An 18147-nucleotide genomic window follows, 5' to 3' on the forward strand; every position below is an offset into this window, starting at 1 on the left:
AAGCCCTTAACCAACGATGCAGTTTTAAGAAAATACCTAAATAAGAAAAAAGTAAGAGATAAGAATATCAAATAATTAAAGAGCAGCAGTAAATAACAATAGCAGGGCTATATACAGGGGGTACCTGTACAGAGTCAATGTGCGGGGGCACCGGTGTCGAGGTAATTTAGGTAGTATGTTTATGCAGGTAGGGTTGTCGAAGTGGCTATGCATAGATAATAACAGAGAGTAGCAGCAGCGTGGGGGGGTGCAAATAGTCTGGGAAGCCATTTGATAAGCTGTTCAGGAGTCTTATGGCTTGGGGGTAGAAGCTGTTTAGAAGCCTCTTGGACCTAGACTTGGCGCTCCGGTACCGCTTGCCGTGCGGTAGCAGAGAGAACACTCTATGACTAGGGTGGCTGGAGTCTTTGACAATTTTTAGGGCCTTCCTCTGACTGGTATAGAGGTCCTGGATGGCAGGAAGCTTGGCCCTGGTGATGTACTGGGCCGTATGCACTAACCTTTAGGGCCTTGCGGTAGGAGGCTGAGCAGTTGCCATACCAGGCATTGATGCAACCCGTCAGGATGCTCTCGATGGTGCAGCTGTAAAATCTTTTGAGGATCTGAGGACCCATGCCAAATCTTTTCAGTCTCCTGAGGGTGAATAGGTTTTGTCATGCCCTCTTCACGACTGTCTTGGTGTGCTTGGACCATGTTAGTTTGTTGTTGATGTGGACGCCAAGGAGCTTGAAGCTCTCAACCTGCTCCACTACACCCCCGTCGATGTCAATGGGGGCGTGCTTGGTCCTCTTTTTCCTCTAGTCCACAATCATCTCCTTTGTCTTGATCACGTTGAGGGAGAGGTTGTTGTCCTTGCATCACACGGTCAGGTCTCTGACCTCCTGCCTATAAGCTGTCTCATCGTTGTCAGTGATCAGGCCTACCACTGTTGTCATCAGCAAACTTAATGATGGTGTTGGAGTTGTGCCTGGCCGTGCAGTTATGAGTGAACAGGGAGTACAGGAGGGAACTGAGCACAAATCCCTGAGGGGCCCCCGTGTTGAGGATGTGTTGTTACCAACCCTTACCACCTGGGGGCGGCCCGTCAGGAAGTCCAGGATCCAGTTGCAGAGGGAGGTGTTTAGTCCCAGGGTCCTTAGCTTAGTGATGAGCTTTGAGGGCATTATGGTGTTGAACACTGGGCTGTAGTTAATGAACAGCATTCTCACATAGGTGTCCCTTTTGTCCAGGTGGGAAAGGGCAGTGTGGAGTGCAATAAAGATTGCATCATCTGTGGATGTGTTGATGCGGTATGCAAATTGGAGTGGGTCTAGGGTTTCTTGGATAATGGTGTTGATGTGAGCCATGACCAGCCTTTCAAAGCATTTCATGGCTACAGACGTGAGTGTTACGGGTCGGTAGTCATTTAGACAGGTTACCTTAGTGTTCTTGGGCACAGGGACTATGGTGGTCTGCTTGAAACATGTTGGTATTACAGACTCAGACAGGGAGAGGTTGAAAATGTAAGTGAAGACACTTGCCAGTTGGTCAGCGCATGCTCGGAGTACACTTCTTGGTAATCCGTCTGGCCCAGCGGCCTTGTGAATGTTGACCTGTTTAAAGGTCTTCCTCACATTGGCTGAGAGGTTGATCACACGGTCCTCTGGATAGTTGATGCTCTCATGCATGTTTCAGTGTTACTTGTCTCGAAGCGAGCATAGAAGTTATTTAGCTCGTCTGGTAGGCTCGTGTCACTGGGCAGCTCTCGGCTGTGCTTCCCTTTGTAGTCGGTAGATAGTTTGCAAGCCCTGCCACATCCGACGAGCCTCGGAGCCGGTGTAGTACGATTTGATCTTAGTCCTGTATTGAAGCTTTGCCTGTTTGATGGTTCGTTGGAGGGCATAGCGGGATTTCTTATAAGCTTCCGGGTTAGAGTCCCGCTCCTTGAAAGCGGCAGCTCTACCCTTTAGCTCAGTGCAAATGTTGCCTGTATTCCTTGGCTTCTGGTTGGGGTATGTACGTACAGTCACTGTGGGGACGACGTCCTCGATGCACTTATTGATAAAGCCAGTGACTGATGTGGTGTACTCCACAATGCCATCGGAAGAATCCCGGAACATATTCCAGTCTGTGCTAGCAAAACAGTCCTGTAGTTTAGCATCTGCTTCATCTGACCACTTTTTTTTATAGACCGAGTCACTGGGGCTTCCTTCTTTAATTTTTGCTTGTAAGCAAGAATCAGGATCGAGTTATTGTCAGGTTTGCCAAATGGAGGGCGAGGGAGAGCTTTGTACGCGTCTCTGTGTGTGGAGTAGAGGTGGTCTAGAATTGTTTTACCTCTGGTTGCACATTTAACATGTTGATAGAAATTAGGTAAAACGGATTTAAGTTTCCCTACATTAAAGTCACCGGCCACTAGGAATGCCGCCTCTGGATGAGCGTTTTCCTGTTTGCTTATGGCGGAATACGGCTCATTTAGTGCGGTGTTAGTTCCAACCTCGCTCTGTGGTGGTATATAGACAGCTACAGAAAAAACAGATGAAAACTCTCTGGGTAAATAGTGAGGTCTGCAGCTTATCATAAGATTCTCCACCTCAGGCGAGCAAAACTTTGAGACATCCTTAGATATCGTGCACCAACTGTTGTTTACATAAATGCGTAGGCCCCCACCCCGTGTCTTACCAGAGGCTGCTGTTCTGTCTTGCCGATAGAGTGCATAACCCGCCAGCTCTATGTTCTTAATGTCGTCGTTCAGCCACGACTCGGTGAAGCATAAAATATTAGTTTAATGTCCCGTTGGTAGGATATACATGCTTTCCTCTGCTCCCACATGGGGCTTCAGTTTACCTGAAAAAGTATCTACCTGAAAGAATACCTCACGAACACCCACACCATGGACCCTGGTCCCGTGTGGCTCAGTTGGTAGAGCATGGTGTTTGCAAAGCCAGGGTTGTAGGTTCGATTCCCACGGGGGACCAGTACGGGAAAAGAAAATTTATAAAATGTATGCATTCACTACTGTAAGTCGCTCTGGATAAGAGCATCTGCTAAATGACTAGAATTGAATGGTCAAAAGTAGTGCACTATATAGGGAATAGGGTCTCATTTGACACACCCTCGAGGTAATGATAATGAGTTGTCCCAGGCCACTTACAGGTCACTGATAATGAGTGTGACAGACGGAGACTAACTGTGTTGTTGTGCTGTTTGTTTCAGATGAGGAAACCTCAGGCCTGTATGGATTCCTCCATGTGATCGTCCACTCTGCCAAAGGCTTCAAAGAGTCAGCCAGTAAGTCTTTCTGTCATACTGGGTTTATACTGCATGTGTTCAGCATTTGCTCATCACCACCCGTGTGTGTGTGTGTGTGTATGATGATGGTTGGAGCATATAATTTACAACTTTGTGTGGCATCCCAACAGAGACGACTGAGATGACAGCGAGGAAGAGTGTAGGTTTCCCCCTGTCTGTCCCTGCATACTGGTTGTCTTCTTTCCCAAAGTAAAGCCTTTTACAAAAATACACAAAACAGCCCCCAGTACAGTGGTAGAAGTTACCCTCTACCATTGAACCAGGGTCAGGTATTATTTCATCTCCCTAATGGTTAAGGATTTACAGTAACGGGATATCTATTATTATTTTTGACTAACTTTTTATTTCGTTTTGTCATTTTCAAATTCAGAAGGGGGGGCTATAGGTACAAAAAGAAAGAAATGCATATGACGATAACACCGACCCATTCCACCGCCCGCGCCGTCCCGCCGCGTCGTCCCGCCGCGCCCTGAAGAAAGAATGCCTCCTGCCCCTTCCTATCCCACCCAGCAACTGAGGTGGCTTATCAGTCCCCCTCCCACCATCCATCCCCTGAGTCTCCCCCCTGCCCTCCCCCTCAATGACTAGATGCCCACCCACCACCCATTCCCAGTGGGCCTGAAAGCAAAGAAAGTCTAAATATACATAATTGGTTTGTATGTGTGGGGCGTTAGCTGAGATTGTTATTTACAGAGTCAAGTATATTTGTTCAGTCTTCAATTGTCCCTTGATTAGCACCATTGGAATGGATGTGCCTGTCTGATTGAGGGGACACAGTGAACAGTTGGAAGTTGGGGCCAATTTTATAGTAAAACATTTCCTTGGTGTCGAATACAGTCTGAACAAACTTAAATTATAAACTGGGTTGGGTCGAGCCCTGAATGCTGATTGACTGACAGCCGTGGTATATCAGACCGTATACCACGGGTATGACAAAACATTTATTTTTACTGCTCTAATTACATTTCTAATAGCAATAAGGCACCTCAGGGGTTTGTGGTATATGGCCAATATACCATGGTTAAGGGCTGTATCCAGGCACTCCGCGGTGCGTTGTGCATAAGAACAGCCCTCAGCCGTGGTATACTGGCCATATACTACACCCCCTCGTGCCTTATTGCTTAAATGTATCATATTTTTTCTATATTCTCTTCCAGTTAAAGTGTGTTTCAGATTCAATTACATCTGTGGACAATACTTATTTAATGGCTAGCTCAGAAAAGGAGCTTTCCAAAAGTTGTTTATGTATTATAGAGATCAGTAACGGGTTAAAATCTGTGGTTAGGTGCTTCTGCTACCTCAAGCTATTACCGATGTGTTTCCGGGCTTCTTCTGATAAAAAGGAGAGAAATAGAGAGAAAGAACGAGATGGGGGAGAGAGCGAGAGAAAGGGAGATGAGGAAGAGGTGGAGAGAGAGAGAATGAATTAGGGGGGGCTGGAGGTAGAGTGGTAGAGAGCGTGCCACAGGGCCAGTCCCTGAGGAACAGCTCTGAACCACAGTCACATTCTTGTGGCTGCTTTGATGCTAGGGGCTGTCAGGGACACAGCTACTCCATAAAGAAAGTTGACGGGAACAGAGTGGCCCCTACACAGCCACAGTCGGACCCTCAAGGGACACACACACATGGACGGCGAAGGCCAGGAGAAGCTTTTTATCTGTCTTTTTCTCCCTATCGCTCGCTCGCTCGGTCTGTCTCTGTGTCTCTGTCGACACACCCTCTCCCTGTGCGTGTGTGTGATCAGGGTGATATGATGTCAGTGAGCCCTAGAGTGGCTCAGATATGTCTCTACCAGACAGCTGCCACTCCACTGAACACGCTCTACTGCCTGTTACAGAAGAAGCACCCGTTCAAATATCACCACAAGAGAAAAAAACACCCAACCTCTGCCTCAGTTACCATTATAGCCTGTACTGTACTTTATGAAAGCTTCAGAAATAGATTTTCTTGTGTAATGGATTGGAGAAAAATTGGAAAGCTGTCTCCACTGAAAGCCTGTTTGATCCTCTCCAGAACAGAGAGGGACGTGGAAGTGGTTTGGTTTTACTTTTCCCTCTGTTTTCTCAGTGGACCAAACCATTATCATGCCCTTCTGATATACGGGAGACGAAGGAGTATTGTTACCATGGCATTGTTCTGGTAGAGCCTGCCCTCTGTAATGTAAGATATGCTGTTTTAGTCTAAACACCCCTCCATGGGTAGAGTGTCTCCTATGTCTATGTATCAGATGGTAGCTAGTCGTAGCTAGCATAATGATGCAGTAACGTCACCTACGGTGGGGTCCGCAATTATTGGATCCCTTGATAAAGATGAGCAAAAAAGACAGTATAAAATAAATAATACAAGTACCTAGATATATTGTATGCACATTTTTATTTATTTTATACTAATACAATTGCTCTCAAATAATACTTTTTTTAAACAAGTAATAAAAAAGATGGGGGTCAAAATTGTTTGATTCCCGTTTTTAATACTCCTGCACCCTCCGCTTGCGAGGTTAACTACACTGAGCATTTTTCTAAAATGTTTTATGAGGTTGGAGAACACATTGGGAGGGATCTTAGACCATTCATCTGTACAGAATCTTTCCAGATCCTTGTTTTCAATGAGGTTCAAGTCCAGAGACTGATGTGGCCAATGTTGATTTTGTCATCAATTAACCATTTCTTTGTGGATTTTGATTTGTGTTTGGGGTTATTGTCTGGCTGGAAGATTCACTTGCGTCCAATTTCCAGTCTCCTGGCAGAGGCAAACAGGTTTTTGGCAAAAATATCCAAGTTCATGATGCTGTTGACCTTAGCAAGGGGCCCAGAACCACTGGAAGCAAAATAACCCCATAACCTCTTTCACTCCCTCCCTCCCTTCCTGACACCTGGTTCAGCACAGGGACAAAAAAAGGAGGAAAAGCCCTGAAGGGAAGTGTGATGGTGGACTGAAGATGGCGGCGCAAAATGCCTCGTGAGAAATCGCAATATTCATTATCTCTAAAACTGACTAAATAGTAGCACTACTGATCCATTTACTCACAACAATAACATTCAAGCTGGTTAACAACCCCCAAAAATGTATAAGACTAGAGAAGTTTATGCAGTCGAGGTCAAAACATGTTGGAGAGGAATCAGGGAAAAAATTGAGAACCAAACTCCAAGCGAGAGCTAAGAAATTCCTCGACAGACACCGATTTATGTTTTTCACCATCTGGTAAGGTAAGAGTGGAAACCGACCTGCTAAAATCAATAAATTGGGAGTATTGAACTTGTCAGTAAAGAAATAAAGGAGCCTTGAAATTAGTGGTGAAAATGCTGCAACAACGGAGAAAGAAACAAACAAGCTAAAAGGGGACAATCAATACTATTGAAACGGACATTAATTTACTTCATAAGGAGAATATGTTTCTGAGAGAAGTTGTACTTGTAATACAAACTAGGTCCCAGGCGACAAAATCTGATACTTACTGGTATTAAAGAAAGTTAAGGTGCAGAGCCTGAAAGCGTGGTGAAAGAATTCCTCCTTAAAGCGCTACAGATCCCAGGCGATACTGTCGACAAAATCAGATTTGAACGTGTACACCGTTTCAGAAAGAGAGGACAGCGATACGAGCGCCCAATGGTTTGCCAAATTAGCTTTTTTAAAGATTTAAAATAATAGTTAATAGCCTGGACAAAAGACTCGCTGGCACAAAAATAGGAATGAATGATCAGTTCCTGAAGGAAATTGCAGAATGGGGCAAAGTTCTGTACACACACTTCAAGGTGAATAGACTTAAAGGGAAACGTCTACCTCTTGTAGTCTATAAACTGTATATTGACAACGAACTGTTCCAGACACCAAGACTACTCCATGGCTATTCTAAATAATATACTGCTCAAAAAAATAAAGGGAACACTTAAACAACACATCCTAGATCTAAATGAAAGAAATAATCTTATTAAATACTTGTTTCTTTACATAGTTGAATGTGCTGGCAGTGTACAACGTTCCCATAGAGGAGTGGAATAATGGAACACCCAATACTATCCATGGTAGGGATTGTAATAAAAATGGAAATACAACACTTGATAAAGAAATAAACTACAAATACACTATACCATTCAAAATAGGGAATGTTGTAAAATAATTAGTATTCAACTTTCTACTTATAGTATTTATAAATAGATAAAGCCAGCATTAGAAGAAAGCATCATTATTGAAAAAATATATCTTCATATATAAGATACTGGAACACAAAGTACTCAAAAGCCTGAAGTTAGGTAGGAATCAACATGGTAGGGGTAAAAACACAGCTAACAGAGGACATCGAAAGCAGCGTATGTGGGTGTATTGTGATGGAAGATTGGGTGTGTTTTTGTGTTTGGAAAAGTCTGGGGCCTCCCGAGTGGTGCAGTGGTCTAAGTGCTTGAGGCGTCACTACAGACCCGGGTTCGATCCCAGGCTGTGTCGCCGCGACCGGGAGACCCATGAGGTGGCGCACAATTGGCCCAGCGTCGTCCTGGTTAAGGGAGGGTTTGGCCGGTTGGGATGTCCTTGTCCCATCGCGCTCTTGCGACTAACTGACACACGCTGACACGGTCGCCAGTTGTACAGCGTTTCCTTCGACACATTGGTGCGACTGGCTTCCGGGTTAAGCGAGCAGTGTGTCAAGAAGCAGTGCGGCTTGGTAGGGTCGTGTTTTGGAGGACACATGGCTCTCGACCTTCGCCTCTCCCGAGTCCATACGGGAGTTGCAGCGATGGGGCAAGACTGTAACTACTAATTGGATATCACGAAACTGGGGAGAAAAAGGGTAAAAAGTACAACAAACAAAATAATACAAATATAGAGTGCATTCGGAAATTATTCAGACCCCTTGACTTTTTCCACATTTTGTTATGTTACAGCCTTATTCTAAAATTGATTAAATCGTTTTTTCCCCTCATCAGTCGACACACAATACCCCATAATGACAAAGAAAAAACAGGTTTTTAGAAAATTTTGCAAAAGTATAGGGGGAAAAAAACTACGGAAATATCACATTTCCGTAAGTATTCAGACCCTTTACTCAGTACTTTGTTGAAGCACCTTTGGCAGCGATTACAGCCTTGAGTCTTCTTGGGTATGACACTACAAGCTTTGCACACCTGTATTTGGGGAGTTTCTCCTATTTTTCTCTGCAGATCCTCTCAAGCTATGTCAAGTTGGATGGGGAGCGTCGCTGCACAGCTATTTTCACGTCTCTCCAGAGATGTTTGATCGGGTTCAAGTCCGGGCTCTGGCTGGGCCACTCAAGGACATGTTTTTGCTTTGTCATTATGGAGTATTGTGTGTAGATTGAGGGAAAGAAAGTATTTATAATGAATAATGCTGTAACGTAACATTATGTGGAAAAAGTCAAGGGGTCTGAATACTTCCCAAATGCACTGTAATGGAATTCGTGGATATATGGAGGCTTAAATATTCTGACCTAAACTGCGCTGTTGGTTAAGCATTTCACAGTAAGGTCTACACATGTTGTATTCGGCGCATGTGACAAGTAAAGTTTGATTTGATATACATGGCGGAGGCTCAATTAAGGTAGTCGTCTTGACAACTACCTTATGTCATTTTCTCTGGCACCAAAAGTTCAAAAAGTGTTGATTGGGGATAAAATGTGGTCGGGCCATCAAATAATTGGCATAAACATTACTCTTCCAGAATTTACACATGGACAAGGATATTGGACATTTAATCAAAGCCTATTGAATGACCTCTTGTTTTTAACCAGAACTGAAGAATGAACAACTGACTTTTCCAGACATAACATAGGTACAGCAGGTCCCCTTATTGTATGGGACACTTTTACATGTGCCCTTAGAGGCCATGCAACTCAATACTCATCTATAAAACGAAAGCAATTTAAATCAAAATAATCCATATTAAGGAAGGAAATGAAGGGACTAACAGTACAGATAGATGGAAATAAAAACAGTACTATTGATGCACAGAATACATTAGAGGAAAAACAAAAAGAAATGGAGGAACTTATTCAAGGAAGATCAAGTGTAATTTATTATAAAAATAAAGTAAACTGGATGGAATATGGGGGGAAATTCACAAAATAAATGTTTTATCTTTGATATAGAAATGCTACCAAAATAATTTACTGAAACTTGTTACACATGGAGTCACCCATGATTCATCAAACTATATTTATGAAAGAGGAAGCAAAGTACTTTAAGCATATGTTTTCATTTCAGTCTCCTCCCCATCTCCACTAACCAAAGTTAATTGTAAGGATTTTTTTCCTATTAATAATGTAAAATGAACATCTGTACAGAAAGACTCATGTGAAGGCCAAATTACAGATGAGGAACTTATTGATGCAATTAAAGCCTTTAAGTCCGGGAAAACTCCAGGGCTAGTTGGCATACCAAACCTTTTTGGTGTACTCAGAGGACCGTTATTAGCATGTTTTAACCACTCCTATAAAAATGTTATATTATCAGATATTCAACAAAAAGGTCTGATTTCATTATTACTGAAGCAGGACCCAACTGGTAATTATAAAGATCTAGTCCATTTAAAAAATGGAGGCCCCTTCAGTTTTGCGATGCCAAAATTCTAGCAAAGTGCATAGCAGTATGCCACCCTGCATCCCACTGCAGGCTTGCTTACGAAGCTAAGCAGGGTTGGTCCTGGTCAGTCCCTGGATGGGAGACCAGATGCTGCTGGAAGTGATGTTGGAGGGCCAGTAGGAGGCACCCTTTTCCTCTGGTCTAAAAAAATATCCCAATGATTAGGGACATTGCCCTGTGTAGGCTGCCCTCTTTCGGATGGGACGTTAAACATGTGTTTTAACTCTCTGTGGTCACTAAAGATCCCATGGCACTTATTGTAAGAGTAGGGGTGTTAACCCCAGTGTCCTGGCTAAATTCCCAATCTGGCCCTCATACCATCACGGTCACCTAATCACCCCCAGCTTACAATTGGCTCTTTCATTCCCTCTCCTCTCCCCTGTAACTATTCCCCAGGTTGTTGCTGTAAATGAGAATGTGTTCTCAGTCAACTTACCTGGTAAAGTAAAAACAAAAATAGCGCTTAGAATTACGAAGGTATTGTCAGATTTTACTCATCCTAGTCAGACAGGTTTTTACATGGACGATACATTGGAGATAATATAAGACAAGTACTGGAAACAATAGAACACTATAAACAATGTGGGAGACCAGGTCTGGTATTCATAGCTGACTTTAAAAAGGCTTTTGATAAAGTACGTCTGGAATTTATATATAAACGCCTGGAATATTTCAATTTTGGAGAATCTCTTATACAATGGGTTAAAGTTATGTATAGTAACCTTAGCTGTAAAATATTAAATAATGATGACTTCGCAAAACTTTAAACTGTCAAGAGGAGTAAAACAAGGTTGTCCATTATCGAGATATCTATTTATTATGGCCATCGAAATGTTTCCTATTAAAATCAGATCCAACAATAATATCAAGGGCCTAGAAATCCCAGGTTTAAAAACAAAGGTGTCATTGTACACTGATTCATGTTTTCTTTTTAATGCAAAATTTGGATCCACAGCATCATAGATGATCTAGATACTTTTTCTAACCCCTGGATTACAACCAAATAATGTGTACTATATTATGTATTGGATCACACATTTTATTTACGTGTAGTTAACCAATAAAATGGTCTGATGGTGAAGTGGACATACTCGATTTTCATTTCCTGAAGAAAGCAATTCTCATTACAATACATTTGAATAGAAAATTAGCAAAAATGGATAAGATCTTGCTACTGTGGAAAGGAAAATACCTGTCTATTTGTGGAAAAATCACCCTCATGAACTCTTTAGTCATATCACAGTTCACCTATTTGCCTATGGCCTTGCCTGCACCTACCAACTTGTTTTTTGAAATTATATGAGCAAAAATTATTCCATTTTATTTGGAACGGCAAGCGCGACAAAATTAAACTGGCTTATTTATATAATGAATATGAATTCAGAGGGCAGAAATGATTAAATATTAAAGCATTAGACCTCTCACTAAAGGATTGTCATTCAAAAGTTATACTTAAATTCGTACTGGTTCTCTAGCAGATTATTAATAATGTCTCATCCCATGTTCAAGAATGGCCTTTATTCAGATTACAGCCTCTCATTTTCAGTTATTTGAAATTAAACAAGCCATAGAAAGTTGGTTGCAATTTCAGTTTAATCCACCAGAAAATACAGAATAAATATTACAAAAATATTATGGTTCAACTCAAATATAATAATAAAAAATATATGTATTTTTTTTTAATATATATCTTTGTAAATTATATCATAAATAGGACTGGTGGAGTTATGTCACACATGCAGCTAACAAAAATATGGAAATGTCTGTTCTACCCAAAATTACAACCAACTAATTGCAATTTTACCACAAAAATGGAAGAGGAAAATGGAAGAGGAAAGTGGAAGGGGGAGAAAGTAAGGAACTTGACTGTCGGCCCTGCATTAAAGACCAAAATTGGCTACAGAAAATTATGATAAATAAAAAAGTATACCAGTTACATTAAAGGACCAAAAAATGGACAGCTGTGCCATATAGATTTCAAAATAGGAAAAGATTGGGGAGTTTCTCTGCAGATGGTTTATGAACTGATACACAAAACAACGCTTGATTCAAAACGTATAATTTTTCAATGTAAATGATTATACAAAATTCTTGCAACCAATAGAATGTTATATACAGTACCAGTCAAACGTTTGGTGTATTGGGATTGGTGTACTTGGCCAAAGAGCTCTAGTTTCATGTCATCTAACCATAGCATCGCCTGAAGTTTGCTAAATCACATTGGCACTTGGGTTGGAACCTGTGATATTGTCGAAAATATTATGTTGGTTGACTTGTAATAAAGTAAGTACTGGTACAAACGTGTTTGTCTGTGTATGATGCCGTTTGGAACACAAGTCTTATAGAGAGGTCTTAGTTTGTTAGGAAATCCCCTAATTCTTTAGAAAAGGGTCGTTATGGAGACTGGCGACCATCTGTCATTTCATGTTTAGTTTTATTGTCGGCTTCCCTGGTCTAAGTCCTTACATTTTGTGTTGCTCTGATTCTGCCTTTAGGGCATATTGTTTGTGTACAAGTCATCTGTCACCCATTTTCTCCCTTGCATAAGAGTGTGTGCCTGTGTGTTGGTACGATTGTGTGTATGTATAATAATACAGTAGCCCATAGCACATTACAAAATATGGCTCCTACAGTCATTACAATATGATTAAGGCGCACAGTACTGGAGTATGTACAAACATGTCCTATTAAAATGGTCTTATCACTGTTGCCGCACACAGTTTCATCCAATAGGAAGCAGAGTTCAATTTCATCTCAGGGCAACATTTCAGAAGTGGGTCAGTGGAAGATTCTAGAAGTCTACTGGTTCGCCCCAAAAATACGATAAAAAAATGTGGAGAAAACATTGACCTAAAATAAAGGTGTCATCTTCTACACCACTGAACATTATAATAACAAATCTATAAGATGGCGATTTGGTGGTTTCATACAGCATTATAATACACACATATACAGTAAAATATTTGGACTAGTACTGTATGTATAGGATAGATTTTCTCATCTCTTCCTCTGTAATGCTTCATGTTATCCAGCCCCCTGCATGCTTTTCTCATCTCTTCCTCTGTAATGCTTAATGTTATCCAGCCCTCTGCATGCTTTTCTCATCTCTTCCTCTGTAATGCTTAATGTTATCCAGCCCCCTGCATGCTTTTCTCATCTCTTCCTCTGTAATGCTTAATGTTATCCAGCCCCCTGCATGCTTTTCTCATCTCTTCCTCTGTAATGCTTCATGTTATCCAGCCCTCTGCATGCTTTTCTCATCTCTTCCTCTGTAATGCTTAATGTTATCCAGCCCCCTGCATGCTTTTCTCATCTCTTCCTCTGTAATGCTTAATGTTATCCAGCCCTCTGCATGCTTTTCTCATCTCTTCCACTGTAATGCTTCATGTTATCCAGCCCTCTGCATGCTTTTCTCATCTCTTCCTCTGTAATGCTTCATGTTATCCAGCCCCCTGCATGCTTTTCTCATCTCTTCCTCTGTAATGCTTAATGTTATCCAGCCCTCTGCATGCTTTTCTCATCTCTTCCTCTGTAATGCTTAATGTTATCCAGCCCCCTGCATGCTTTTCTCATCTCTTCCTCTGTAATGCTTAATGTTATCCAGCCCCCTGCATGCTTTTCTCATCTCTTCCTCTGTAATGCTTAATGTTATCCAGCCCTCTGCATACTTTTCTCATCTCTTCCTCTGTAATGCTTAATGTTATCCAGCCCTCTGCATGCTTTTCTCATCGCTTCCACTGTAATGCTTAATGTTATCCAGCCCCCTGCATGCTTTTCTCATCTCTTCCTCTGTAATGCTTAATGTTATCCAGCCCCCTGCATGCTTTTCTCATCTCTTCCTCTGTAATGCTTCATGTTATCCAGCCCTCTGCATGCTTTTCTCATCTCTTCCTCTGTAATGCTTCATGTTATCCAGCCCCCTGCATGCTTTTCTCATCTCTTCCTCTGTAATGCTTAATGTTATCCAGCCCCCTGCATGCTTTTCTCATCTCTTCCTCTGTAATGCTTAATGTTATCCAGCCCTCTGCATGCTTTTCTCATCTCTTCCTCTGTAATGCTTAATGTTATCCAGCCCCCTGCATGCTTTTCTCATCTCTTCCTCTGTAATGCTTCATGTTATCCAGCCCCCTGCATGCTTTTCTCATCTCTTCCTCTGTAATGCTTAATGTTATCCAGCCCTCTGCATGCTTTTCTCATCTCTTCCTCTGTAATGCTTAATGTTATCCAGCCCCCTGCATGCTTTTCTCATCTCTTCCTCTGTAATGCTTAATGTTATCCAGCCCCCTGCATGCTTTTCTCATCTCTTCCTCTGTAATGCTTCATGTTATCCAGCCCTCTGCATGCTTTTCTCATCTCTTCCTCTGTAATGCTTCATGTTATCCAGCCCTCTGCATGCTTTTCTCATCTCTTCCTCTGTAATGCTTCATGTTATCCAGCCCCCTGCATGCTTTTCTCATCTCTTCCTCTGTAATGCTTAATGTTATCCAGCCCTCTGCATGCTTTTCTCATCTCTTCCTCTGTAATGCTTAATGTTATCCAGCCCTCTGCATGCTTTTCTCATCGCTTCCACTGTAATGCTTAATGTTATCCAGCCCCCTGCATGCTTTTCTCATCTCTTCCTCTGTAATGCTTAATGTTATCCAGCCCCCTGCATGCTTTTCTCATCTCTTCCTCTGTAATGCTTCATGTTATCCAGCCCTCTGCATGCTTTTCTCATCTCTTCCTCTGTAATGCTTCATGTTATCCAGCCCCCTGCATGCTTTTCTCATCTCTTCCTCTGTAATGCTTAATGTTATCCAGCCCCCTGCATGCTTTTCTCATCTCTTCCTCTGTAATGCTTAATGTTATCCAGCCCTCTGCATGCTTTTCTCATCTCTTCCTCTGTAATGCTTAATGTTATCCAGCCCCCTGCATGCTTTTCTCATCTCTTCCTCTGTAATGCTTCATGTTATCCAGCCCCCTGCATGCTTTTCTCATCTCTTCCTCTGTAATGCTTAATGTTATCCAGCCCTCTGCATGCTTTTCTCATCTCTTCCTCTGTAATGCTTAATGTTATCCAGCCCCCTGCATGCTTTTCTCATCTCTTCCTCTGTAATGCTTAATGTTATCCAGCCCCCTGCATGCTTTTCTCATCTCTTCCTCTGTAATGCTTCATGTTATCCAGCCCTCTGCATGCTTTTCTCATCTCTTCCTCTGTAATGCTTCATGTTATCCAGCCCTCTGCATGCTTTTCTCATCTCTTCCTCTGTAATGCTTCATGTTATCCAGCCCCCTGCATGCTTTTCTCATCTCTTCCTCTGTAATGCTTAATGTTATCCAGCCCTCTGCATGCTTTTCTCATCTCTTCCTCTGTAATGCTTAATGTTATCCAGCCCTCTGCATGCTTTTCTCATCTCTTCCTCTGTAATGCTTAATGTTATCCAGCCCCCTGCATGCTTTTCTCATCTCTTCCTCTGTAATGCTTAATGTTATCCAGCCCTCTGCATGCTTTTCTCATCTCTTCCACTGTAATGCTTCATGTTATCCAGCCCTCTGCATGCTTTTCTCATTCAACCGTTTTTCCTTTACTCCTTTTATTAGTGTTATCATTCCGGATCCAATGAAAAATAATTTGATTACACAGTTTCCTTCTTCATAATTTTCTTTTTGAATTCCGCTTTCTTCCAGTATGTTCTAAATAAAGAGGTAGATTCGTCATGTTGCAATAAGGATCAGTGTTTGGGAAACACACAGAGGGGAAGGGACTCCCACACATAAAGCAGACAAGCCCTCTCTCTCCCCCCTCTGTCTCTAGGTCTTGTTGTTCTTCCAGAGTCTACATATACTGATTGCTTTAAGTCAGGGGTGGGCAACTAGATTCAGCCTGCCGGCCGATATAGTTGATCAGGGGGCTGGAAAATAATATAATAATTGGTACATAGAAAATTGACTACAACTAAGCCCAAAAAGAGATTGTATTTAAAAATAACAGTAATTTCATACCTTGAGACACATTGAGACATGTCTTTTTTTACTTGTGGGAATACTTAAATTAAACACATTTTTGCTGAATTTCTGGTGATTTTTCAGCTCATCCAAAATGTAAATCCCCCAAAAAATAAGACAACCCCTACTTTAAGTCTTCAGCATGACTGTTTGAGTCTCCGTTTCCCTGCCCACTGTTTCACCTACCACTGAACACTCACAGCTACAGGCTAGGATTAGGAAAGAGGACACACAAAAAGGAGGGGGTCAACTTCCAGGTCATCTGGACAGAGTCAGGACAGTATCCATTAACCCCTATAGATGGTATGTGTGTGTGTGACCTCGCTCAGACCCCTCACTGACCATTTAACCCCTTATACAACAGCAGGAAGAGGTCTACCAATGAAATGACGGCCCTCAGGGCTTATTCAACCAATCACCTTCAGTCGCCAGCTCTCCTTCACTTCCTCATGTCCCATTTCTGAATTGTCCTCTGGCAACACTACTAGCTAGGACAAATGAAAACGAGGCTAAATATGTTCCCTCTGGCCCTGTTTTTTATTGCAAGATTTCAGGCATATAAACCTATTTCAGATATGAAGGAAAAATAAACTTCTCGATAAATTTATGAGTGGTCCAGGAGTATGAATGTTTCCCTGAGTGGTTTTTGGTTTACACACTGTCTGAACAGAGTTTGCTGGGGTGTAAATCTGACACAGTGGGGAGTTGTGCTTCCGAAATGGTTCTTCTCTCAACAGAGCCAAATGCTATTTCTGTGGTCATTAACAGTGATAAACTACCCTGTTCTAACTCTCTATGAACTCACTTCAATGGAGAAGCACACTAGGCCTATGTCCAAATATGTACTGTACTACCTATACCCAGTGGTCTTAAATGTAACATTTTCTGCGTACCAAATGCACCCTATTCACTATAGTGCCCTACTTTTAACCAGGGCCCATAAGTCTCTGGTCAAAAGTAGTGCACTGTGGGAGGTAGTCTTTGACTTACTAAATGATATGGACAGTAGTTAGTGTCAGATGATCGTGGTGCTGTGACAGGTCCCCTTCCTCTCACTTTGTTAAATCACCCATGTGGTGAATGTTGTTTAATTATTAAAACGGGACTCCGTTTTGAAACCCCGCCCAGATGGTCAGTTTGCCCACCTGTCAGGCTGACCGTGTGGTTGGAACAGGGAGGAGGAAGATGCGGTTTTTCTTTCCCAGACAGCAGCTTTTATTAGCAAACGTGAAGATAATCAGCCGGCGACTGTACGGTTATTTACAAAAACAAATAAACAGGACGATGAACAAAAAGTAGGACTAATCAACTCAAAAGAAATGCCAGGCTTCAGTCATTCCTGTACCCGGCAGTATGCCAATCTTACCCTGTCTGTCTTTGTCTGTACTCACACAGAAATTACAGGGTTTAATTATCAATACCCATCATGCATCTGACCAATGGGAAGAAGCCCTTTCACATCCTGTTCAATTAACATTCAACAGCATGAATTAGCGTCTAAACATCTTCACACACATCAATAACGGTGCAACCATGCTTTTAGCATAAATACAGTCTGGGATATGAACAGGTATGTCCACCCGGGATAAGAAAGTATTCCGGTACACTGAATAAACCATGCTTTCTTCAACGTTTCCCGTTGCCTGTCAGTTCCCAGACCAGGATATTAACAGATAACCCTCTATAATCAATGAGGAAATACCAGGTAAACATTTACAAAAATGACATTATACCATTAATAAATATGTGCTTGTCATAAACCATTTAACTGTTTGCTATGTCTGATTATCGATATAAGGCCTGTTTTTATATTGTGACAGAGATCATAGGACGATGGTCACACTCCCCATACTAAATGATTCCTCATTGTGAGTGATGATTACATCAGAGGGCTTCAGTATGCTGGAAAACAAGCAGGAATTAAATGGAACCACCATGAAATGAGATGCCTTTCCCCTCTCCAGTCTGGATCCTTCTACTATCCCCCACCTCATATCTACCTTATCCCAGACACAAGAATATGCAGGTCCTCTCTCGTTTGCCTCCCTGTGCTGTGCTTGTTCTGTGACAGAAGACTGATGGTCGTCCATACCTCAACTGGTATGATACCCTAACCCAGAGATGAATATAGGTCTATGAGCCAGACCCAGACAGACATGGGTCATGCTGTTGTTTTCATGTTGCTAAGTCATGTGTGACTGCGCTACAGTGTAAACACTGTCTGTAGTTCTGTGCCTGGGTGATGTGAATTTGTGTGTAGCTGTGGTGACTCCCAGGGTCA

At 42.1% G+C, this 18147-nt stretch overlaps 1 protein-coding gene across 4 annotated transcripts in view; it reads left to right on the plus strand.

The window, feature by feature from the left end:
- Nucleotides 1-18147, plus strand: part of abr (ABR activator of RhoGEF and GTPase) — a 233561-nt gene that overhangs the window by 145974 nt on the left and 69440 nt on the right. For all 4 annotated transcript variants that reach the window (XM_045717124.2, XM_045717125.2, XM_045717126.2 and 1 more), the window contains one exon: nt 3196-3270. In XM_045717124.2, the coding sequence (XP_045573080.2) occupies nt 3196-3270 (75 nt within the window). The remainder of the gene's footprint in view (nt 1-3195; nt 3271-18147) is intronic.

This window comes from Salmo salar, chromosome 04 (assembly GCF_965601325.2).
Source record: "Salmo salar chromosome 04, fSalSal1, whole genome shotgun sequence".
Classification (NCBI taxonomy): domain Eukaryota; kingdom Metazoa; phylum Chordata; class Actinopteri; order Salmoniformes; family Salmonidae; genus Salmo; species Salmo salar.